The 26,171-nt window shown below is 34.0% G+C and overlaps 1 protein-coding gene across 3 annotated transcripts in view; it reads right to left on the bottom strand.

Moving 5' to 3' along the window:
- The window catches only part of CCDC171 (coiled-coil domain containing 171), a 387,879-nt gene that overhangs the window by 83,627 nt on the left and 278,081 nt on the right, over positions 1 to 26,171 (bottom strand). For 2 of the 3 annotated variants that reach the window (XM_015117649.3, XM_015117650.3), the window contains exon 24: positions 19,387 to 19,518. The exons of the other annotated variant lie outside the window; for it this stretch is intronic. In XM_015117649.3, the coding sequence (XP_014973135.3) occupies positions 19,387 to 19,518 (132 nt within the window). The remainder of the gene's footprint in view (positions 1 to 19,386; positions 19,519 to 26,171) is intronic. 3 annotated transcript variants of the gene reach the window in all.

Genomic DNA, 26,171 nt, shown 5'->3' on the forward strand with positions numbered 1-26,171 from the left:
GGTTTAAGTTGCTTGTAGACTCTGGATATTAGATCTTCGCCAGATGAATAACTTGCAAAAATTTTCTCTTATTCTGTAGGTTGTCTGCTCACTCTGATGATAGCTTCTTTTGGCGTGCAGAAGCCCTTTAGTTTAATTAGATACCATTTGTCAATTTCTGCTTCGGTTGTAATTGCTTTTGGCATTTTCATCATGGAATCTGTGCCCGTGCCTGAGTGATACTGCCTAGATTTTCTTCTAAGGTTTTTATAGCTAAGTCTTTAATCCATCTTGAGTTAATTTTTGTATAAGATGTAAGGAAGGGGTCCAGTTTCAATTTTCTGCATATGGCTAGCCAGTTCTTCCAGCACCATTCACTAAATAGGCAATATTTTCCCCATTGCTTGTTTTTGTCAGGTTCGTCAAAGGTCAGAGGTTGTAGGTGTGTGGTCTTACTTCCATATTATCTATTCTGTTCCATTAGTCTATGTATCTGTGTTTGTACAAGTACCATGCTGTTTTGGTTACTGTAGCCTTGTAATATAGTTTGAAGTCAGATAGCATGATGCCTCAAGCTTTGTTCTTTTTGCTTAGGATTGTCTGGCTATTCAGGCTCTTTCTTGGTTCCATATTAATTTTAAAATAGTTTTTTCTAATTCTGTGAAGAATGTCAATGATAGTTTAATGGGAAGAGCATTGAATCTATAAATTATTTTGGACAGTAAGGCCATTTTCACAATATTGATTCTTCCTATCTTTCAGCATGGAATATTTTTCCATTTGTTTTTGTCCTTTCTGATTTCTTAGGACAGTGGTTTGTAGTTTTCCTTGAAGAGGTCCTTCACTTCCCTTGTTAGCTGTATTTCTAGGTTTTGTTTTGTTTTGTTTTTTTGCAGCAATTGTGAATGGGAATTCATTCATGATTTGACTCTCGGCTTGCCTGCTGTTGGTGTATAGGAATGCTAGTGATTTTTGCACACTGATTTTGTATTCTGAGACTTTGCTGAAGTTGCTTAAGAAGCTTTGGTCTGAGATTAAGCTGGCTTCATCCCCAGGATGCAAGGTTGCTTCAACATACACAAATCAATAAATGTGATTCATCACATAAACTAAACAACTGAAGACAAAAATCACATGATTATCTCAATAGATGCAGAAAAGGCCTTTGATAAAATTCAACATCTCTGCATATTAAAAACTCACAATAAACTAGGTATTGAAGAAACATACCTCAAAATAATAAGAGCCATATATAACAAACCCACAGCCAATATCATATTGAATGGGCAAAAGCTGGAAGCATTCCCCTTGACAACTGGCACAAGACAAGGCTGCCGTCTCTCACTATGCCTATTTAACATAATATTGGAAGTTCGGGCTAAGGCAATCAGGCAAGAGAAAGAAATAAAGGCTATTCAAATAGAAAGAGAGGAAGTTAAATTATCTTTGTTTGCAGAAGACATGATCCTATATCTGATTCACATTTTTCAAGTTGGGGAAATAAAACATTTTAAAATTTCATATTGAAACACAGTGGATAAAACACTAATAAAGACTATTTCTTTTTAAAAGCCAAATGCCTCTTGTTAATGAGAAAAAGGTGGGGGATAGGGGGAAGGTCCAAAACAAGGTTAGTGATCTGTTCAGAACCTTTCCTGTCTCCATGCTTCCCAAAGGCTCACAGCATACATGCTGGTACTCAGTGATTCCCGTATCAGTGCTTGTTTTGTCCCCCTTGTAATTATGAATGGTAACACTGAGGTTCTTTCTTTTTAATTTATCCCCTCTGCATGCTCGTTCATTCTCCATCATCTCACCCAGTCACCTATTAAGCACAGGGTTAAATAAAAAACAGGAGTTCCATACATACTTATTCCACTTGATTAAATTAAGAACATAAAATATTGGTGGGGTTCTTCATTTTAGTTAGTGAGCCTTTCAATTTCATTAATAATGTGGATTATATTTGAAGTGCCTACTTAACCCCTTCAGAAGATATTTGGGGCTTAATAAATGGCACTTTCTATCTCAATTATCCCTTTTTGATTTACGCTTTTTGCAGACTAAACAAAGTGATAACCAGCACCTCCCATGTGTCTGTTCCATAACCGACCTAACCGACCTACAAAGATCCAACTGCTTTGATCAGCTCTGACAATGGACCAAAGACACATCCTAATTCTGACCTTTTGGGGTTCAATATATAAATTTTCTTAAAGAGTGGTGTTAGTGCAAAAAGAAAAGCTACAGAAATAAATAGGTTGCAGGGTTGAGAGCTAGTTGTTCACTACCAAAGAAAAACTGCTCACTCCATTATGCTGAAACAAACAGCTCCTCAGAAAGTGCATTTAATCTAAGCTACCGACTCAGAGTAAATACACCCACACATCCACACATTGTTGACTGCCTTATCTTTCCTCTTTACACATCAAACTGTTACTTTTATTTATGAATTTCAGCAAAGTACATCCATAATTGGTTTCTTTACATTAATTTGGACAGAGGTGCTAAAAACACATTTAGCTAGAATTATAAGAATTTGATGTACTTGTTTGTGGTTTACTTAAATCTAATATGAACAATTTTCAATATACCTGAAGAAAAGTAAATTGGCAAAGAGAGAAAGAGAGAAAATATTTTATGCCTTTATTATTAAGAGCCAGTCCTTTTATCACCATGATTCCATTCTGATTCTAATATAATATAGCAAATTGGTTTGGGAATTTGCATGCTTCAGCCAGAGTTATCACCTACTTCAATAATCCCTATAATCTCTATTCTACAACAAAATTCATTGAAGTATGCTAAACTATATCAGTCTGAAAAAAAAATTGTTATGATTTCAGCTTTTTAAAACAGGTTTATTGAGGTATAATTAATAAACAAAGAATTGCACATGTTTAACAAATAGCCATTCCGTTTTAAGGACAAATTGATTCCTGGGTGCTTTCTAATTTTCAAGTAAAGCAATTATTTTACTTTTTGTACACTGTGAAGGAATAAATAATAAGAGTGCCATGAAATTCTCCTAAGATCATAGTTTATTTGCCATATCACAGAGTTTTGGTAGCTGAAAAACAAAACCTTACCAATCCTCCCATCCAATCCTCATTTTGCAGATTAAAAGTCATCTCATAGACCTCACTGCTACAGAGCTACCTAGTGGCTGAGACTCGAACTCCAGATATTCCCTATTTGTATTTCCTGACAATAACATTTTATAGGAAAAGGGATTTGTAGCCACATAAACTTCAAGGTCCACTCAAATGCCACCTCCTCTATGAAGCCTCTTCTAACCACCCAGCAAGAGCAAATTTCATTCGTCTAAAGGGTAAGCAATGGTACTTTTATTTAAGCCTCTCCTATGGCAGCCATGCCTTTCATTTCATCTCAGTTTCAACTTTCATATTAAATTTCACATTCTCTCTTTCCCCTCAAAAAAAAAAAAAAAAAAAGTTTGAATTACCTTTGTGTCCCATAATACAGCGCAATGCCTTACATTTGGTAGGTGCTCAGTACATCACTGAATGATGTTAGCCATATCCCAATCTATATCATCAACAGAGCTAGCCATTTTGCTTTTTTTAAAGCCAGTATCTTAGTTCACACTGGTCTCTAAATACTATTAAGTGATACTTCTATATACTCTCTAGAATAAGTAGAGAACTCTGAAACAAAGCCATTTCTAGTCCCTGTTGCTCCTATGGACTACCAGGAGTCCGGGATACGAACCACCAAGCCACTGAACTGACAACAACAGGCCTTCCTCTCTCTATCTAGAGTAATTGTTTGAATACCAGCAGAGCGTAGCTTCTCCAGATCCTTCAAAAAATCTGCATTCCTTTACCAGTGAGAACACATTAGAACGTTGAGTAAGAAAAGGCAACTTATGTGTCAAGGCATGTCATCCATTCTGCTTTCAGGATATAAACTGGGAAGGGCCCAAAAAATAATGCCTCAGAGGATTCCTACTGGCATGGAGTGAAAATGTGCCTTTAGTTTGCAAACAGGTACTATATACAAACAAGATAAAGCCTATTAGAGCCTTATCTGATTTGCATATAACACAACTGTTGAAGTCTTTTTGAGTTTTCAAGTGGCATAAAATACTACACAATTCCTTTCTGACTCAAAACAAGATGGAAGAGAGAGTAGACAGCAAAAATTCACTCAAGCATACCATCCCACAGATTGAATGTGCTGCTCTATAAGAAAAAAACCTTTGTTTGATTGCATTGACACAATGCATTAAAACAATAGTATATGTCCTTTGCATAGAACCTATTTTATAATGCTAGTACAATTCTCACAATCCTTTATCTGAAACCCTTGGAACCGATGTGTTTCTCAGTTCAGGATTTTTCCTATTTTAGAAATATGGGCTGTAATCCTAGTACTTTGGGAGGCCGAGGCAGGTGGATAATTTGAGGTTAGGAGTTCAGGACCACCCTGGCCAACACAGCCAAACTCTGTCACCATTACAAAAATACAAAAATTAGCCGGGCGTGGTGGCACACACCTGTGGTCCCAGTTACTGCGGAGGCTGAGGCAAGAGAGTCACTTAAACCTGGGAGGCGGAGGTTGCAGTGAGCTGAGATTGTACCACTGCACTCCAGCCTGGGTGACAGAAGTGAGAACTTGTCTCAAAAAAACAAACAACCCACCCCCCCACAAAAAAAAAAAAGAAAAGAAACAAGGGGCATATGCCATATATTAAATAACACTCTCATCAAGATCTGGGACAGCACTCTCTAATCAAAAACATATTTCTCAGGTTTTGCCACAAAATTAGGGCAGGTCAGGTTTTGCCTCCAAGTTACCAGTTTTCAGAGCATTCTGGAGTTTGGAATTTCAGATACGGGATTTGGGGTCTGAATGATGAAAAATAACTCCTGTGTTATAACCAAATTACATCATTTGGAGTTGTTGCAATATATACTTAAGTCTATAGGGTCATATTTTACTAGAGCATATACAAATCCATATAATAAGCAAAACGATTCTACTGAATTGTTTAACAATTCATTGTGTAAATTTCTGGTGTGATATTAGCTAGTTTCAGAGGAGCTACAAATCAACATATACAGTTGGAATTTGAAATCATCCCAAAATTAAATGGTGTAAATAAAGGTGACAAAATGTTTCAAAATATGGAAACAGTAGTTACGTTTGCATTACTTTATATAATTATTTAAATAGTAGTATACAGCATGAATTTACCACCTGGGTCTTGGCCACTGCTGTATACTTAACTGGAAGGAAACACTAAAGTTGTCGAACATTTTATTTTTTTGAAGGCACATGTTGAACAGGTCATCAATCAAAAGATATATGTATGGCTTCCAATTAATTTTCTAATTATTGCAACCAAAAAAATTAAGTCAGGATGTGAAAATCACACCAAGTTTTAAAAGTTAAGTAGTATTCCTTTAAAAATGTGTTACCTTCTCTTATTTTTTTAAGTCCATACTAATAATCAGCAAGAAAAGAAACATGTTGTTCAGAGCAAATATCTCCACAGAGATAAGTGTTTCTACCTGGAAAAGAGTCTGGGATAAAACAAGGGGCCAGTCATTCTGCACAGTCTCCTAGGTCACTTTACTGAGACTTCATTTAGGAGCTGAGGGAATATGCTTCCAGTGCCTCTAGAGGGCCCTCTCTCATAGTCAGCTCAGCCTGACCACTGGGGCTGAATGAACTAGGAAAGAAGGAGAACAGAGAAGGGGGATATAGAAAGCAGGTTCTAAGAGTTGGCCCGACTTGTTTACATGCAATTCCTGTTTTTTAAAATTGAGGAAGGATTCGATCGGCTAGTATTGGCAAGTCTTCTGAGATTTTTTTTTTAAAGGGTACTTTGTTAAGAAAATTAAGAATACTATTTCTAAATGAAATTACGAGAATTTAAATTGTTTTTTATTTTTATTTTTCCTTTGAAAATAAATGAATTAAGCAACAATCTTTTATTTCAGATAAAGAGTTGATTTGGATTTTGGCTTAGTGTCTATAAAAGTATAGAAATTTGAGTGTGTTCTCTCAACATGACCTCCAAACTACTTCTGGCCTGGAGCTGCACAACTCATGAATTGCCCAGTTCACTCAAACAAATACCTTAAAATTTTATATGCCACAGTTTACCTTTTAATGTTTTCTCCAGTGAGTTACTTCTTAAGTTAGTCTTCCCTCAAAAACTTATGCCTCCTTTTAGTCACTAGGAGACTTTCGGTGGGAAAAGGGGGAAAAAACCTACTACTGTTACTAGAAAGCTCCAAAACTGAAAACTACTTCCTAAACCCTTTCTAAAATTACCCTACATTTCACTGGTTACTTAATATACAGTACTATGCAAACTCAAATAAAATATTTTTTTTTTGACAAATAAAGATTGTATATATTTAAGGGGTATAATGTGATTATTTAATATACATATACTTTGTAAAATTATTACCACAATCAAGCTAATTAACATATCTATCACCTCACAGTTACCCTTTTTGTGTATGTGGTGAGAATACTGACTACATGCATATGGTATTCGCCTCTTCCATAAAAAGGAATCAAAATAGCAAGTAGATAATCACACTTCAAATAGATCATCTAAGAGAGAGCACTGGAATTCCACAGAGGAGTGGGAAACACCAAAAGCAAGGAAGGAGAGGGAAGCAAGACAGCCTGCTCATCCGGGATTGGCTGGGAGCCTGGAGAGGTCCAGTAAAGTGGGGAAAGAGTAAGTGAGAGACCCCCAGCAATCTACATTCCCACCACAGACTCTTAGCTGTAGGAGAGTCCCTCAACCTTCAACCCTCAAGGGCCCTGACTCTAAGCAAATTTCAAGTATACAATGCATTATATAACACTGTACCATGATCTCCAGAGATTATTCATCTTATAACTCAAAGTTTCTACCCTTTGACCAATTATCTCCTCATTCCCCCAACCACCCCCAACCTCAGGTAACTACCTTTTCCTCTGTTTCTATGAGTTAGATTTTTAAAAATTCTGTGTATAAGTGGAATCATGCAGTATTTTCTTTTCTGCGTCTGGCTTATTTCGCTTAGCATAATGTCCTCCATGTTCATATATGTTGTTGCATATTGCAGGATTTCCTTTATTTTTTAAAGCTGAATTTTCCTGTGTGTGTATGTGTGTGTGTGTAAACATTTCCTTTGTCCATTCATCCATTAGAGGGCACTTAAGTTGTTTCTATATCTTGGCTATTGTGAATAATACTACAATGAACATGGAAGTGCAGATATGTCTTCAAGACAACGGTTTCATTTCCTTTGGATATATACCCAGAAGTAGGATTGCTGGATCATACAGTAGTTCTATTTTTATTTTTTGAGAAAATTCCATACCGTTTTCCATAATAGCTATACCAATTTACATTTCCACCAATAGTGCACAAGGGTTCCCTTTTCTCTACATCCTTGCCAACACCTGTTGTCTTTTAACTTTCTGGTAATAGCCATCCTAACAGTTGTGATGTGATATCTCACTGTGGTTTTGATTTTCATTTCCCTGATGGTTAGTGATGCTGAACACCTTTTTACTTATTGGCCACTTGCATGTGTTCTTTGGAAAAATGTCTTTTTAGGTCCTTTGCCCATTTTTTAAAAAAGTTATTGTGTTGTATGAGTTTCTTATATATTTTGGATATTAAACTCCTTACTGGATATACAGTTTATAAATACTTTCTCCCATTCCACAGGTTGCCTTTCCATTTTGTTAATTGTTTCCTTTGTTTTATGGTATTAGGTCTTTTTAAACATTGTTTACTCCATTTTGAGTTTATTTTTGTGCATGTTGTAAGATAAAAGTCCAATCATTCTTTTGCATGTAGATATCCTATGTAAAATATTTTTAAAACTGTGATTTTGATAATTCCAACTTTAAATAAGAGGGAAAAGAATTAGGATCCCTGTTGGAATAACTTTTAGTTATCTTCTTCAATTCAAATACATGTACCTAATGAAAACATATATTTGAGAGTAACAATAGTCTGTTTAACAAACGTAAGGCATCTGTGGAATTATTACAAGAAATTACCTTTGTACCTGGTTTTAGATTGAATGATTTACTGCATCTTCCTTAATCCTTAAGTTGCATATTCATTGCTGTATTTTCTTCTAACTGCTGTCACTTAAGTTGTCATGCAGAATAGGGCAAATCAGGGTCAGTTTATATAAGCGGCATCAATTTGAAGAACTTCATCAGTCTTTATTTCAAGGCATTATGCAAAGAAAACTGACATTAAGAGAGCCTTAACTGACAGCAAATGAAATCAATCAGCAAATCACTAAGCCATAATAAACTCACTCAATTTGTAGATAACCCTTCCTTTTCCAGGTCTTCACCTAGGCAGTCCATCAAACACTGTTTTTCGTCCAAGTAGCTAAAATGAATAGCAATTCTGGTTGTAGCACTTGAAAGTTCAACTGCTCACAGGCTTCGGTCTCTCAATAATAAGTATTAAATGATATAATAGTTCGAGTTATATTTTAAAATGGGCCTTAAAATGAACAAAAGGACAAAGCATCAAGTTTAGAATTTCGTTTTTGCCTCTTAACATTAATGACAAAGGAATTATGTTCACATCATTTCAGCAGCTTTTCTACTTAGGGCCACCTAGAACTGAAAGTTGTAACAAAAAAAAACATTCTGTACCGCACTTTGATATGTTTTGTCATTTTTGTTTTTTACTAATTGCATCTCAAACATCTCACATAAAAGCAAATACTGTTACCACTTCACAGATTTGGAATTTGAAATCACCCCAAAATTAAATGGTGTAAATAAAGGTGACAAAATGTTTCAAAATATGGGAACAGTAGTAATGTTTGCATTACTTTATACGATTATTTAAATAGTAGTATATGGTATGAATTTACCACCTGGGTCTTGGCAATGGCTGTATACTTAACTGGAAGGAAACACTAAAGTTGTTGAACATTTTATTTTTTTGAAGGCACATGATGAACAGGTCATCAATCAAAAACCTCCAAAAGTCAAAACACTAAAACATTTCTCAGTATACTTGGGTCACCGTTCCTGACCTTAGGCCTTTTATAGTTCAGTCCAACTTAGCTTTTATTAATATAGCATTTTTAATGTGAAAATCACCTTCACATGCACATTATCTCATCTGATCTCCCTACAGTCCTGTGAGCAAAAGCAAGACTGGCATCACTGTCACCTTTTACGGATGAGGAAATGGTTGCTCTGTGCTGTTGAGTGACTTACCAAAGTGGTTAAATTACAGGGCCAGAACTTCAATCCAGGCATTCTGACTCTCCACACAGGCTTTTTCTAATACTACCATGCTGATTCCTTCCCCAGAAAATGAAATTATTTTAACTTTTCCAAATACTATGCTAAGAAATTCCCATTCTAATCAACATGATTTTCTAGCAAACTCAATGGCATACAGTAAATTGCACAGACCTATGGTTGCTAATTTCCAAATAATCTGATTTACTTGCTTGTCTTTTAAAGGGGTAAAAATATCAACCTGAAATTGAAAACTAAGCAATCTATATATACCTGACCAAGGAATGTTTATATGCCAAATATTTAAAGAAGAATTATTTCAAAAACCTTTATTAGTGCTATTTAATTTTCTAAGTTCTTTCATACATGTTATAGGATCCTCGTAATTACCCAAAGATGCACCAGACCAGGTAATATCATCTCCATTTTACTGATGAGGAAACTGACATGCTGGAAGAATTTAGGGTCAAGGGGTCACAGAAAATAGTGATTCTAGGATAGAACTCCAGTAGCACTTTGAGTGCCACAAGAATTATAATACATATTCATCCTTCACAAGAAAGGACAATGCTGTATTCCACACACACACAAAACGAAAACAATTGTATAAAATTATGAGAATCCCTGCTACTGGTGTAATGTGCATCTACAGGGGGAAGGATTTCATCTGCTTTATTGCCAGTCCTACTACTTTCTGGCAAAGTTGCATAACCGCTTCAACCTTCTGTAATACTGATTCTGCTATGATTTTATTTCCTTCCTTTTAAGAAAAGGAATAATAAACAATAAAACTAGAAAAATGAATTTATAAATCTACCTTATTTTTAAAGAAGTCCTACCAGATTTTCCTTAATCTCAGTTCAGATCAGTGAAAACAGATCATTTCTGCAGGGTATATAATTCATACATACATAAAGCTGAATTAAGGATTACAAAGTTATAAGATTCTTTAAAACTGTAGGAGAAGCTTTACACGGATGCAATTACTTGCTCTTAAATGTCATCTTGTCCTTTTTAAAAGGCAAAGAGAAATAAAAATCTCAACAAGAAAAAACAAGAAACAAACCCACTGGTCTGAAATGCAACCCAGGATGCAAGATGTAAGATATCTCATCTGTTAGTATTAGAAAGAAAACTTCATAGAAGTCCTTCTACTTATCAGAAGGAGTTGACAGATAGAAGGCACTTAGTGTGCAAGACTATGTTTTAATAATGGATATACAGAAAATACCTTATTACAATAAATCTTTTAAAATAAAATATATCTTTTAAAATAAAAGAGCTAGCTATGGTGGCTAATGCCTGTAATTCCAACACTTTGGGAGGCTGAGATGGGAGGATAGCTTGAGGCCAGGAGCTTCAGACCAGTCTGGGCAGCACAGCAAGACTGTGTTTCTACAAAAAAAAAATTAAAAAATAAAATATTATCTACAAAAAATTTAAAATATTACCTAGGCATGGTGGTGCACACCTGTGGTTCTAGTTACTCAGCAGGCTGAGGCAGGAAGATTGCTTGAGCCCTGGCATTTGAGACTGTAGTGAGCTATGATCATACCACTGCACTCTAGCCTGGGCAACAGAGCAAGATCCTGTCTCAAAAGAAAAAAAAAAGGAAGGAAGGAAGGGAGGGGAAGGGAGGGCAGGGGAAGGGAGGGGAGGGGAGGGGAGGCAGGCAGGAAGGAAGGCAGGCTGGCTTTTATCAGCTGGCAAAATATCTGAACAAAAAGAGCATAATTTTATATTTTTACCCTCAAGATTCTGTCCTAAAAATCTGATGCATCCCCCATCTCCACCACCATTAAACAAACAAACAAAAAACCTAGAAATCTGTCCTAAAAATCTGATGCATCCCCCATCTCCACCACCATTAAACAAACAAACAAAAAACCTAGAAATCAAACAACAGGCACAGAAGGAGAAGGGGAAATAATGGCAGAAAAGGATGGTGAAAAGACTTATGGGAAAATACCAAAACTGCTCTAATAATTGCTTATATGCAAAGCTAATTATCTAGCAGTTTTCCCAGTCATCAAACACTAAAATCTTAGGAGAAGATATAGATTGAGGATGACAAGGCGTAATTCACAATGACTATAACCAACGTTTAAATGCTATTTATATTGATATTGAATTAAAACTAAGATCATTATTGTTATCTCACTTTGCAACAAGCCCTTAAAATAAGTTTTCCTAAACATTGGGGAAACACTCCAGGACATTGATCTGGGCAAAGATTTTTTTGTGTAAGATTTTAAAAACACAAGCAACCATGCCAAAATGGAAAAATGGGATTACGTCAAGTTAAAAAGCTTCTGCACAGCAAAGGAAGCAATCAACCAAGTGAAGAGACAACACACGAACTGGGAGAATACATTTGCAAGTATCCACCTGACGAGGATTAATAACCAGAATATGCAAGAGCTCAAACAACTCCATAGCAAAATAATCAATAATTTAATGTAAAAGTGGCCAAAAGATCTGAATAGATATTTCTCAAAAGAAAACATACAAATGGTCAACAGGTATATGAAAAAAATACTCAACATCATTAACCATCACAGAAATGCAAATCAAAACTACAATGAGCTATCATCTCACTCCGGTTAAAATTTATATTAAAAAGACAGGCAATAATGGATGTCAATAAAAATATGGAGAAAAGAGAATCCTTGCACACTATTAGGGAGAATGTAAATTAGTAAGGCACTATGGAGAACAGTATGGAGTTTCCTCAAAAAACTAAAAATAGTACTACCATATGATCCAGTAACTCCACCACTGAGTATATACACAAAAGAAATAAATATATCACAAGGCATCTGTATTCCCATTTTTACTGCGCATTATTCACGACAGCCAAAATGTGGAATCAGCCTAAGTGGCCATTAATAAATGAATAAAGAAAATGTGATACAGATATACACAATGAATTAGGAATGAAATCTTATCATTTGCAGCAACATAGATACAATTGCAGGTCACTAAATGAAATAAGCCAAGCACAGAAAGACAAATATTGCATGTTCTGACTCATATGTGGGAGCTAAAAAGGTGACACTCAAGAAGATATATAGATTAGTAGTTACCAGAGGCCAGGAAGGGTAGTGGTGAGAAGGGAATGAAGAGAAGTTGATTACTGGGTACAAATATATGGTGTGATAGAAATAATAAGACCTAGTGTTAGATCAGTAGGGTAACTACAGTTTACAATAATGTATTTTATATTTTAAAATAGCTAGAAGAATCTGAATGGTTCTAATATAAAGAAAAGACAAATACTTAAGGTGATGGATCTATATCCCAAGCACACTGATTTGAACTTTACAAATTATATGAATGTATTAAATTATCACATGTACCCTAAAACCAAGTATATCTATTATGCATCAAATTTTTTAATGACAAAAATAAACAAAAAGATAAAAGTAATAAGTTCATATGTGCACCTTGGCATTTCATTTCTTGTAATACTTTTGTTTAGCATTGCTTAGAGCTCTACTAAGGAAATTTTGAAGAAATTTTAGTTCCACTTGTGCACTATGAAATCTTCAGAGCAGAATTCTGAAATGTCAACTACCAAGTAGCAAACTCTTCCTACTGTCAGCAACAACCAAAAAAAGCACCAAATTCACTACCTCTTATATTCACATTCAAGTTAGGCCCCAAATCTAGGACATTTAGATTGCTCATTGGCACAATTTATATTCTGAAAAACTAGAGTCCATACCTGTCAAGTAGCTAGATGAGACAAAGGATGGTATTTTTCCATCAAATTCATTTATTCTCAGATGAACTATATGACTTTGCAAGCTAATTGTATTTCCCTAACAAACAGTTCTTACCTGGGAAATATTTACAAACCTTTGAAGAAGGTAACATTCCAACATTATTTTCGATTCCACAACCCAATTATAAAATTATTTTATATTTTTCAACATAAAAGATATTTTTATTTTGGGCTGGGTACAGTGGCTCATGCCTGTAATCCCAGCACTCTGGAAGGCTGAGGTGGATGAATCATTTGAGGTCAGGAGTTCGAGACCAGCCTGGCCAACATGGTGAAACCCTGTCTCTAGTAAAATTATAAAAAAAAATTAGGTGGGCGTGGTGGCACATGCCTATAGTCCCAGCTACTGAGGAGTCTGAAGCAGGAAATTCGCTTGAACCCAGGAGTGGGAGGCTGGAGTGAACCAAGATCACGCCACTGCACTCCAGCCTGGGCAACAGAGAGACTCCGTTTCAAAAAAACAAAACAAAAAAAAAAAAAAAAAAAAAAAAAAAAAAAAGAAAGAAAAGAGAGAGAGGGAGAGAGAGATAATTGGAAGTGATAGATATGTTCATTAGCATGATTTATTTATTCCACATTGTATTCATAAGCCATAAGATCACTTTGTACCATGTAAATATACACAACTACAATTTATCAATTGGCAAGTAAAAAATTTAAAAAAAGAAAGAGAATTGCACAAATTCTTATATACAACAACTCTGGATAATCCAAAATCTTGTTGATAAGTTACTATTAAAATGATGTCAGTTACCAATTCCAATAATCTCAAATATTCAAAGCACAGTCATGCACTCAGAAAGCAATGAAACAGAAAATCTGTGAGATGAGCAGCTGCCACAAAATATTTCTTCCTTACTTCACCAGAGAGAATCTCTTAGATTAAAACCTAGCAACTCTGTATAACATAAGGACCTAGTGAGAATGGATGTCTGAAAATTCAGGGAAGACCAAAATTATAAAAAGAGAAAAAAACTTTCTTCTATTATCAGAAAATAAAGAACCACACTTTAAAAAGAATATTAAAGGGCTAATAGAAGTCTTGTAGGGGGTAAACTGGAACCATCTTATCTTTTTCAGGGACACTTGGAGAATATGTATTAAAAGCCTTAGAGTATACATAATATTTGATGTAATCATTCTACTAATTTATACCAGGGGAAAAAGAGAATAATTAAAATATGTATGCAAGAGGATATTAATTACCATTTTATTCATAATAACCAAAAAATTCAAAATAACTTCAAATATCCATCAACAGAAAACTGATGAAATATACTGTGGTAGAGCCATATAGTAGAATACAACTCAGCCATCAAAAATAATTATATAAATCTGTATTTACTGACAAGAAAGACATCATATTATTAGGTTTAAAAAAATGCATACAGAGAGTATGGCCCAAGAGAGGTTGGTTAAAGAGTACAAAAATAGTTAGCTAGAAGGTATAAAGTTCTAATATTCAATAGTACAGTAGGGAAATTATAATTAACAATAACTTATTGTATATTTCAAAATAGCTAAAAGAGAAGAATTGTAATGTGCCCAACATAAAGAAAAACATTTGAGGGGATGGATAATGAAATTACCCTCATTGATCATTGTACATTGTATATAGGTATCAAAATATCACATGTACCTCCAAAGTATGTGTAACTATTACATACCAATAAAAAGGAAAAAGTGAAAAAAACTATATGGCCCAATTATTGTTTAAATATATATAGGTATATTAAATATAAATAGTATGTGCATATGAGTTTGTATTTATGGCTAAAAAATGACTAGAAGTATATATACCAAAATGTTAACATTGGTTGTTTCTGAATGGCAGAATTTTAAAGGATTTTTTTTCACTTTTATTTTAGGTTCAGAGGTAAATGTGCAGGTTTGTTATATAGGTAAACACATGTCACAATGGTTTGTTGTACAGATTACTTTGTCACCCAGGTACTAAGCCTAGTTCCCAATAGCTATTTTTTCTGATCCTCTCCCTTCTCCCATACCCTCCAGCCTCAAGGCCCCAGTTGCTCCCCTCTTTGTGTCCGTGTGTTCTCATCATTTAGCTCCCACTTACAAGTAAGAACATGTGGTGTTTGGTTTTCTGTTCTTGTGTTAGATTGCTGAGGATGATGGCCTCCAGCTTTTTCCATGTTCCCACAAAAAACATGATCTTGTTCTTTTCACGGTTGCATAGTATTCCATGGTGTACATGTACCACATTTTCTTTATCCAGTCTACCATGGATGGACATTTAGGTTGATTCCATGTTTTACTATTGTGAATAGTGCTACAGTGAACATACGCCTGCATGTGTCTTTATGGTAGAACTATTTGTATTCCTTGGGGTACATACTCAGTTAATGGGAGTGCTGGGTCAAATGGTCGTTCTGTTTTCAGCTTTTTGAGGAATTGCCACACTGCTTTCCACTATGGCTGAACTAATTTACACTCCCACCAACAGTGTATAAGCAATCCCTTTTTTCAACAACCTCATCAGTATCTGTTATTTTTTGACTTTTTAGTAGTAGTCATTTTGACTGGTGTGAGATGGTATCCATTGTGGTTTTGATTTGCATTCTCTAAAGATCAGCAATGTCATTGAGCTTTTTCTTTTCATATGCTTGTTAACTTGCATGTATGTATTCTTTTGAAAAGTATGTGTTCATATCCTATACCCACTTTTTAATGCAGTTGGTTTTTTCTTATAAATTTGTTTAAGTTCCTTATAGATGCTGGTTATTAAATCTTCATCAGATGCATAGTTTGCAATATATTTTCCCCATTCTGTAGGTTGTCTGTTTACTCTGTTGATAGTTTCTTTTGCTGTACAGAAGCTCTTAAGTTTAATTAGATCCCATTTGTCATTTTTTGTCTTTGTTGCAATTGCTTTTGGCGTCTTTAGCACGAAATCTTTGCTGGTTCCTATGTCCAGAATGGTTTTGCCTAGGTTGGCTTAAAGGTTTTACATAGTTTTAAAGCTAAATAGTTTTAGATTTTACATTTAAGTCTTTTATCCATCTTGGATTGATTTTTGTGCACTCAACAAATGTTAGCTATTGTTACTGTATAATTATTATTTATTACTACTGAATCAAAATGCAAACACAAACATTTATTGGATGCCTGCTAATATTTGCCAGTTATTACCAATAGTACATATCATAATTATTGAAAAAATGTAATTCAGAGTATAAGATAATGAATAATAGGTATTATCTTTATAAAGTATAAGTAGAATCTTTTTTATTGCAAAGCTCTCTGCATTCACACTATACTGGACTTTTCATTTAAAGCTAATTGGTCTAATCTGGGTGTTTTTATTCTTCTCAGTATTGTAATGAAAGCCTATTTGCTGTTATTTGGAAGACAAAAGCACTAGTATAGGTTTAAATTTGCTATAGGAACTTAAATGAATAGTTTCACTGGAGATATGGCCTCACTGGAACATCATATGCCATGGAAAAGTAAATATGAAGCTATGGTAGGCTGTGCTTGATCAAAATTTTATTTAAAGTCTTTGAACAAACAGGGAAGGGTGAAGAAAATAAATGGAAAGATATAGAAAAAAAAAATCTTAAATAACCATTCCTCAAAATAAAACATACACACACCTTAAAAGTAATGAAAACAAGCTACTGTTACTTACTTCATCTTTACAAGGGCCTTATAATGGCTGCAATAACAACAGCCACCCTGCACTGCCTGCTTTCTCTAGGCTAGGCACTGTACTACACTTTACATCCATCGCTGCATTCAATCCTACTGCAAACCTCAGGGATCAGTAGCATTACTTTTTTTTTGTTTTAAGCTAAGGAAATTGAGGCCAGGGGGGCAGCTTAGCAGATCTCAGAAACAAGTTGAACTGAATTTTTCTCCATAGAAAAGCATCAGTCATGTGTTCTTCCAGGTTCAGAGAACATAGGTAATCCACTCATCCTCTTCACTCAGTAATAATGCTCACTGGTCTCTTTTCATTCAGGATTATATCTACAATAAAGTTTGCCCCCATTGAAGGAGACAGAAAACTTCAGCTCCTACTTCTACAAATGACAGCTGAGTAAGTTGGGCAAACGGTTCATATACTACCACACCCTGCTGAGTTATCTTCTCTTCATAATCAAAGGTTGAGAACCCTGAATAGTCAACTTCATCAGCACAGAGTCAGACTACAAAGTTAAACAACTACTGAATTCCCAAGTAAGCAGCCACACTTAGCATAAATGCACATATTTTTATACTGCAAAAAAAAAAGGTGAAATTAGAGTTTCACACTATTAGGCTATAATTAGTCTATAATACAGCATAAACTATGATCTATATCATACATAGATGCATAACTTTTTATAAATGGAAGAAAAATTCCATTATAGATACCTAAGTGTTTTACTCTTACCATCTAACATATGTGTCTACATTTTTTAGTATCAGATTTATTAGTTCAGCTTAGCAGTCAAATACTATCAGACTTAAATCCAGGCTCTTGACTCTGCCTTTTCCTTGCTGTTGATCTGAGGAGTTACCTGTTGTGTTTGTTGTGGCAGTGGTGGTTGTTTTAAGTGTAAAATGGAGATAGTGCCATCTATTTGACAGGCTCATTGTGAAAATTAAATAAGATGACATATGCAAAGAGCTAAGCATGGTACCTGGTACACAGTTAAGTGTTCCCTGAAATTGTAGGTACTATTATTACCACTAATGTCTCCTAATTTTCCAACTATGATGTATACTATACTACTAAACTACGATATATATTACAGTATGTCAATGGAACTTATCCAGGTGGGAATGTATGTAACTATTTTTATTAGAATCTAGAAAAGACAGTAGTTTAAACTATGGGTCTCTACATTTCCTTCTTGCTGCTCCCAGATATAATAACCCCCAAAAAGGGCATTTTTGGGAATCAGTCTCTTTCCAAACCACCAAGATCTAGTTTTGAGGAAGTCTTTATTTGTAAATTATGACAAATACTAAGCCTTGTGAGATTCTGAATTGAAATAGCCAAGTAAAGGACAATTTTACAACCACTAGAAAAATCTCAAATCAGATTGTATTCATAGTTATGATGAATTCATAAATACTGATAATCAAATTTAAAATACACATTTTAAATCTCATCTTAAATAACAGTACAGCATTCTACCCATAACAGAAAATAAAAATATTTTATGCTTAGTTTTATAATTATATATATTTTAGATATATTGGACAATCTAATGAAAGAAGCAATGAGTATTTTTTTTTCCTTGTAGAGCATTAATTTGGTACTAATAACAAATTAAATTAGGATATGGAGCATATAAAAAATTAACATTGCTCCACACAAACTGACATTAATTTTCTATAAAATTAAAATTCCACAGGGTCATAAACTAAAGAATGAAAAAGATTATTTTAAATCTCAACATGTGAAAGGCACACTAAGTTTTAAGAGACATTTATCCTTTTAAATACACTAAAAAATAGAGAGCTATTGGACAATGACAGTCTCTTTTGAAATATCATGCTTCCTATAATTTACATAATGTTGATAGTTTTCCTTTTTAATGAAGGTTTTGGGCATTAACAGGACACACTGAATTTCATTTTGTCAGATTAAGAAAAACAACCTGAAGGAAAAAATTGATCACAATAACATTAATACAATAGTGACATAAAATAGAACGATACCTACAGCATCTGAAAATGAATGTTTCTAAAAATAAGTTGATTAATGTACTTTAAAGTTATTTGAGGTCTTATGATTTGGTATTTTAAGTTTTATAAATGAAATGACCCAGTTTGCACATCTTACAATGTTCATTAAAACTAAATATTAAAGGGTAAAATACTCTTCAATAGAAAATACAGGTAAGTTTAAGTCTTGCTGAAATTAAATTACTTCGTAAGAAATGTTGGATATATTTTGGAATTAATATTGAGAAATTTCAGGTATCTCTCTTGATGTTTACATCTAAAGTGATTTCTTATTATTTTTTTTTTCTAAAGTTACTTACTTTCAAACAATAAGAGCAACAAATTGAGACTTGCTTAAAGAGATAACAGCCTAGTGTCTTATTGTCCTCTGCTGATAGGGAAGTATTTTCTTTTAATACTGTACTTTGCCATAAAACACATTTTTCCTTGGTAAAAACACTTTTCTGGATTATTTTAATAGGCTAGTTCTAGGCTTTAAAGAAAAAAACAGCATTTTGTAAAGTATATTGTTACATGATAGAAGAAAATGAAGAAACATTTATTTGCATCTCCTTTAAATTATTCACAATACTTTGAGGCTTTCTTTCTCTCCAGTTAGTGCAATTTATTTTTCTATATGTCTCAGTAGCAAACAATGTTATTTAGACTCTAACCTGGCATGCTACCACCTCTGGCCCGCCCTTGAGCCCCTCCATTGCAAAGGTCTCCAGGTGCAGTTTGGGTAGCTGCAGGGTGAAGTCATTCCTGCTTGCCGCAGACCATGACAGCGAGATCTGATCTCTGACCTAAAGGGAAAAAAACAGCATCAATGGTAATTCCCCTTCAGACACATTAACTGGGATGAACTGGGTCCCCTTGAGCCCACTGAGTGGACTTGCATTGATCGCTGGACCTGAAATCCATGAATAAATTTAGGACTAATTGATTTTTCGTTGCAAATAAATCTCTAATTCAGAGTGCTGGGGGAGAATGTTAAGAAGAAAAAGCATCCTCCTGCTTGAAATGAGGGAGGGGAAGAAGAGTCACTGGAGCTCTTCTGATCAAGAGGTTTTGAATTATTTTTTCACAGTTCCACCCTAAAAAGAAAAAAGGAAGAAAAGAAAAAACATTCACAAAATCAAAAACAACAGCAATCTCCTAATCATTATCACCTGCTTAGTAACATGTGGTGTTTAACTGACATGAACTGACAAATATTGGACAAGATTGTTATTAGGTACTAGTCTTTGAAAAGAAAACTTCAATAACATGTACTCTAGAATTAAAACAAATATACTCAACACAAAAGGAGACTTAAAAATATACAAGTAAGAGGTTTGTTTGCCCTTTTCACTCTTCTAGAATTGCAGGATTTTATTAAACTTGAGTCTTAATGATTAAATACATATAAACCAACACAGTCACACAATTTCTAAACAATACAACAGATAAAATCAGTAGTATTTGTACTCTATTTTAAATATTCGGAAAGGCAACAATACAAACACATCACCGATATGGGAAAAACACCAATTCTCCAGTCAGTGTGGAATCACATGCAGTTGATATCACACTGCCACCTTCTGGACAAATGAGAAAATATTCCTTATATAATATAAATGGAAACATTCAAAAATAGATATTTTGGTTTTTAATTTCCAAACTTAGTAAAAGCCTTAAGAATTCCACAGTTTAGTTTGCATTTAAGATCAGTAAGCTCTTGTTTTAATCATATAGTTTAATAATAGGAGTTTTCAATACATAGACATATTTTCTAACTTTCCTTATGCTTGGAATAGGTTTAAAAATTTTATCTATTTGCTACCATATATTTAATAAATATTATACAATTAGCTCAATGCCACAGAACAAAAAGTTTTTTATCAGGTAGCAAAGGTCAAAACCAGGGTTAACTAAAAATTGCATTAATTGCCCAAATAAATATATTTCTATCTCTAGTTTTATCCAAGCAACTTCAAATATAACTTGGCAAAAACTATAAGATAGAACATTTCTCCTTCATTTTTCTAGTCTACTCGGGCAGCTTGTAAAACTGTTTGAATTATTTTTATTATATTAATTAGTTCCTTAAGATATATACACATTTCACAAAACTATCAAACTCTGAGTTAAAGAAACTCTGCGTTTCTTTAAGCCAGCAAACATACACAAACATATAATGGCATTTTTAACTGTTCATGCTAATCTGTGGGCATAAAAATCCTTATAGGTCCCAAGCTGATCTGAAGACTTTCTGTCAATAAGAGAATGTCAAAGTGTATGCTGTAAAACACACTATGATATAATTTTTATAATGACGTGAGTACCACATGCATGCTGGAATCTCAATTCAGAATGTATATTTATCTGCAACAAACACTCTCCAGAGTCTTCAATCAGGATAAGAATGCTGTTAAACTTACTTAGCATAACAAAATAAATCATATTTTACAAATACATTTGTTTTAGGTTTTATATTTTACATGTATGAATACCTTCTCTTGCTTTTTTTGTCACCAATGTGTACTCGGATAAAAGAAAACATTAATGTGGATTAAGGTTCTGAGAATTTATCAACATCAAACCACTAGTGTTTTGCCTTCTACCCTTCTGAACCACAGTCAATAGATCTAAATATTTTACTGCACCCTGGCCAATTCATTGTTTGATGTTTAAAAACTCACCCAGAATCAAAGAAAATTTATTAAATTTGAGCCCCCAAATGAGATACTATTAGCTTTGAAAGTCAAGTTTAACTGCGATATTGATGATTCTCTTTTTTCTGTGACAAAATTCACTAGGGAAATCCTGGATGTCAAAGTACAAAAGCAGATTGCTAATACGGGCAAAGAGAGGGGGAAAAAAACCATAAGCAATGTAAGTATAATCCACAACACAGCTCAAGCACTGGAGGTCCTTTAACCTGATTAGCATCAGGCACCATACTTCATCCATGAAGCTTGACACACAGTGAACAGTAAGCCACATTTTATATTCTCTAAATAAACTTTATGAGCAATGTTAAGCTGTGGTATCTTGGATCTAAAACTGATTTACTGTCATTTCAATATTTTTGGTATAATATTACTTAATTTGCCAAATTAAATAATGCTTTAGAGTAAATTAAAAAAACTTGCAAAATGCAGCTATTTTTGCTACACCTAATGATGAACATCATAATCATTTGAATAATATGCATGCTTTAATACTTTCATTTAATTACCAATTATCTGTTGAATCAACTTGACAATGCCATCAAGAGTGAGAGACCTGTGATATATAATAGACGCAATATCACAAATACTTCTACTAAAATTTTAAGAGTTTTTTCCACTTTTAAATTAAACTGGAACTTTGAGAGTATCTAAAATGTTCTCAAATATTTCTAGGAAAAGTTTTTAGAAAAGTGTTGTAAAAGAATTATCTATAAATTATTTTATTTTAATGAGTAAAGGGAGTGAAAGCATCATGTTGAAAGAATACAAAACAGTGACACTAAGACAAGCAAAAATACAATCATGCAACAAATGAAAAGAAAAGAAAGATGAAAAGGAACAGGAGAAATAAAGGGTAGAAGGGAGAGACTTTAGAAAGAATGCAGAAGGAAAGTCTGAATTTCAAGGTGTGAACAGGGAGATTCAACACAGAATAGTAAGAAAGGACTCTCACCTTGTTGCGTTAAGTTTGTTCATGAAAAGAAATAGAACAGGCAGGCTGAGAACAAAGTAACTAACATATTAAAAGAGAGATAACTTGGAATTTCTTTAGGAAATACAGCTTATTGGATACAAAATTATTATTTTCAAGAACGAGGATCTAAAGCAAATTAGTTACTGTCAAAAAAGTTTTGAAGTAATATTAGAATAGTAAATTTTCTTTTTCTAAAAGGAAAAGTTTATCTTTTAAAGTACCAAGCTTAGTGTGAATTAGGAATAAAACAACCAGCAGTTACCTGTCTGTAGATTAAATTATAATTTCAGAAGTCAATCCTTAATTATGTTTATAATACATTATTCATCCTATAATTAAGATTCTATGCCGTTTTATTCTCATTTATCAATATGACTAATACATGTATACAATGTTTTTCTTGTTCAAAATGCCTAACAGCTCATTTTTAACATATAATTTTTCCACAGACTTTCCCAATATAAATCTCAATTATCAGATGTTACACATTCCATAACGTTCTTTAAAATCATGCAATATCATATTTTAGAATAATTTTTAAAACCTATATTACTCCTACTCTAAAATTTTGATTTTTAGAAAGAACAGTTTACTTTCTCCCTTTCTTATTACATACTTTCAGAAAGGAGATACTTCTAATAGACATATCATTTAAAAAAAACAGGAGAAGAAAAATAAATAAAACTTTCTAAAAAGTCAAAACGGTGCCATGAAATATATTTATTTCAAGATAAATATATAATCCAGTTCTAGATTTAAGTGATCCACAAGATCCATACTGTACTATTCCTATTTCTCTGATTAGTCTTTACTCACAAGTAAACAGTCTGTTTTCTAACTTTTATGCTCCTACCAAAACAAACAAAAAAGCTATTTCTGCTAGATATCAACTATGAAATTAAATTAGTCATTTCTAGAAAAATTGCTCAACTCCCTCCATCTTTTATCATGCACAGCTATAAATCCGTCTGGACTCTATGTTCCAATTAAAAAAAAAAAAAAAAAAAAACACTCATGAAATGATTTACTAGCTGTATTTTTACCAATCGGATACCAAGCCAGAAGACCTCAAGGTATACATAAAAACTGAGGTTGAGTTAAAAACACATGTAAGAAGATGTATACATTCTCTGAATTCTGAATGCCTGGGAAAGGCAACTGATATCAGGGCTTCATGACATACTTTTAATCTGCTTCAATTTTATTTGCTCCTATCTATTATGGCCTCCAATGCTTCAAAATAAACCTTTTTACCAGATATACTCCAATATGAAAACAGACTTCTACAATATTTCTTATAATCTCTATTTTCATCATCCTATGTTCACGTTGTACTTTGCCTCCATTTTCTTGTCATCCTTTGTCCTACTCCATCCCTTGTACTTCCTTCCATTCCCACTGATTCCTTACTGCTTCCCCTTCTTCCTTTTATTTTTCATTCTATGTACTAGAACAGCCTACACACTATTTTTCAACCTATGCACCAAAGAGCAGTGTACAGTCAGCACACTACAGCCTGGGAACCAAATCCAGCTCACTGTCTGTTATTATAAATAAAGTTTTATTAGAGCTATACACATTCATCTACCTATTGTCCATGGCTGCTTTCCTGTTACAATGACAGAGTTGAGTTGTTGAGACAAAGACCATATGGTTCACCAAGCCTAAGATATTTACTATCTGACCTTTACAGAAAAAGTTGGTCATCCCCTGTTCTGGAGATATAGAAGAAAGATAATTTTTTTATTATCTGTAAAGTTTTTTTTTAATGACTACTTCTCACCAGAGAATCTACAAACAATTTCTAGTGAGTCAAGTTTATATTGCCAAAACAGAGTGCCATCTCAAGACACTTTCTGGTTCCTTCCCTCAATGTTTCCAGAAATCAGTGTACTGTCTCCTGATACCACAGCTAACTTTCCTGGTCACAACTACTGACCACTTATTCTAATACCTAATTAACAGAAATTCTGGTTAAACAAGTGGAAGAGGCATACTGGAGAGTCTTTTGCAAATACAAAGAAAAGGGAACTAGCCAGAGTTAACCATATACTCTGTAATACACAGTAGCAAAAAAAAAAAAAAAAAAAAAAAAGAAAATACCCACTATGCTTTCAGAGGCTCTTAGTAAGTATGACCAGATAAGAACACCATTCTAAACTCGTGAATTCTACAATGTAAAAGAAAGAGAAAATAATTTTTAAAAAAACATAATTAGACAGTTCAAGACTCTGATATGTACACAGTGATAGGAGGAAGGATCAAAGTGTGTCAGTGCAATGAAAATGATATTCAGGGATAGGATGGTTATCCCTAAATGGATACTTTCCCTCTTCTTTAACCTTTTCTTTAACTATTTAATTAATCAAATGGATAGACAGATAACAATACTACTTCTATTAGTAATAATACAAATAATACCTCCAAAAGTACTTCATAATTTTCAAAGTTCAGTTGGCCCTCCATATCTGTGGGTTCCATATCCATGAATGAATTCAACCATGAATTGAAAGTATATATTTTAAGCTGCATCTGTCCTGAATATGTACAAACTTTTTTTCCTTTTCATTATTCCCCAAACAATACAGTATAATTTAGAAAGCACTTACATTGTATTAGGTACTATAAATAAATCTAGAAGTGATTTTAAGTGTATGGAAGGATGTGCACAGATTATATGCAAATACTACACCATTTTATATCAGGAACTTAAATATCATGGATTTTGGTATCCACAGAAGGTCTGGAAACCAATCCCCCAAAGAAACCAAGGGACAACCGTACTCTCCACGCTACATTACTTGATTCTGCTATCCACCTTGTGAAATAGTTATTGCCATCTCTAATATGGAGATACTAAGTCTAGTGCTCTTAGTGCCAAATAGTAATGCATTTTAATATCTATATATGAACAATTAATAGTTGAAGAAATTACTTAAGATGTTGGTACTTCCATTTCCCTATTTTTTTTTCTTTATATCTATTGTTTGGCAATCTTAGCAACAATGTTTGTTTCACAAAAATGGTTTTGTGATAATCAATGAATGTTAAACATCTTTATTTTCCTCAATAGTTTCCTTGCACCTGTGGGCATTCTCATTCATTCATTCATATCCCCTCTCTCTCTCTCTCTCTCTCTCTCTCTCTCTCTCTCTCTGACACACACACACACACACGTACACACGGGCACACAATTATTACACTAAGAAACAAGTTACCTGTGTAGCAATCATCCTTATACAATGATCACAATGTCATAATGGAGGATCCCCAAACCACAGTGTCCCAGGATATAAGCCACAGTTCCCGCTGTGCTCCACACCTACTGGAAAGAGACCCTGACACTCTCTCAGCAGAAGCAGGCATTCCATTGGCACTGCAGCAAGCATAGAAACTCATAATTTGAAAAGTGGGAGGTAAGCAACTAGCCCTCTTTTGCTGGCAGGTTATTTAACTTAACCTACAACTCTGGAGCAAAGCCAGAACTCTCCCATGACTGCCAGCTGCTGTCACCAGAAAAGAGGGCAAAATCCACCACTACAACCACACCACACATTATAGTTACATCCCAATTACAGAAATTTAAAAAAAAAAAAAAAAAACTGATCTCTTGAATCAAATTATCAATCTGGCTGCATCCCAATTAAAGATCTAAAAAACTGACTATTCAAATCAAATTATCAAGCTGGAAAATAGGGTGATTTAATCATGGACATCTTATAAAGTCACTAGATAACATGATAAATCTGTGGCATAGGCTATATACTAC

This window comes from Macaca mulatta, chromosome 15 (genome assembly GCF_049350105.2).
Source record: "Macaca mulatta isolate MMU2019108-1 chromosome 15, T2T-MMU8v2.0, whole genome shotgun sequence".
Taxonomy (NCBI): domain Eukaryota; kingdom Metazoa; phylum Chordata; class Mammalia; order Primates; family Cercopithecidae; genus Macaca; species Macaca mulatta.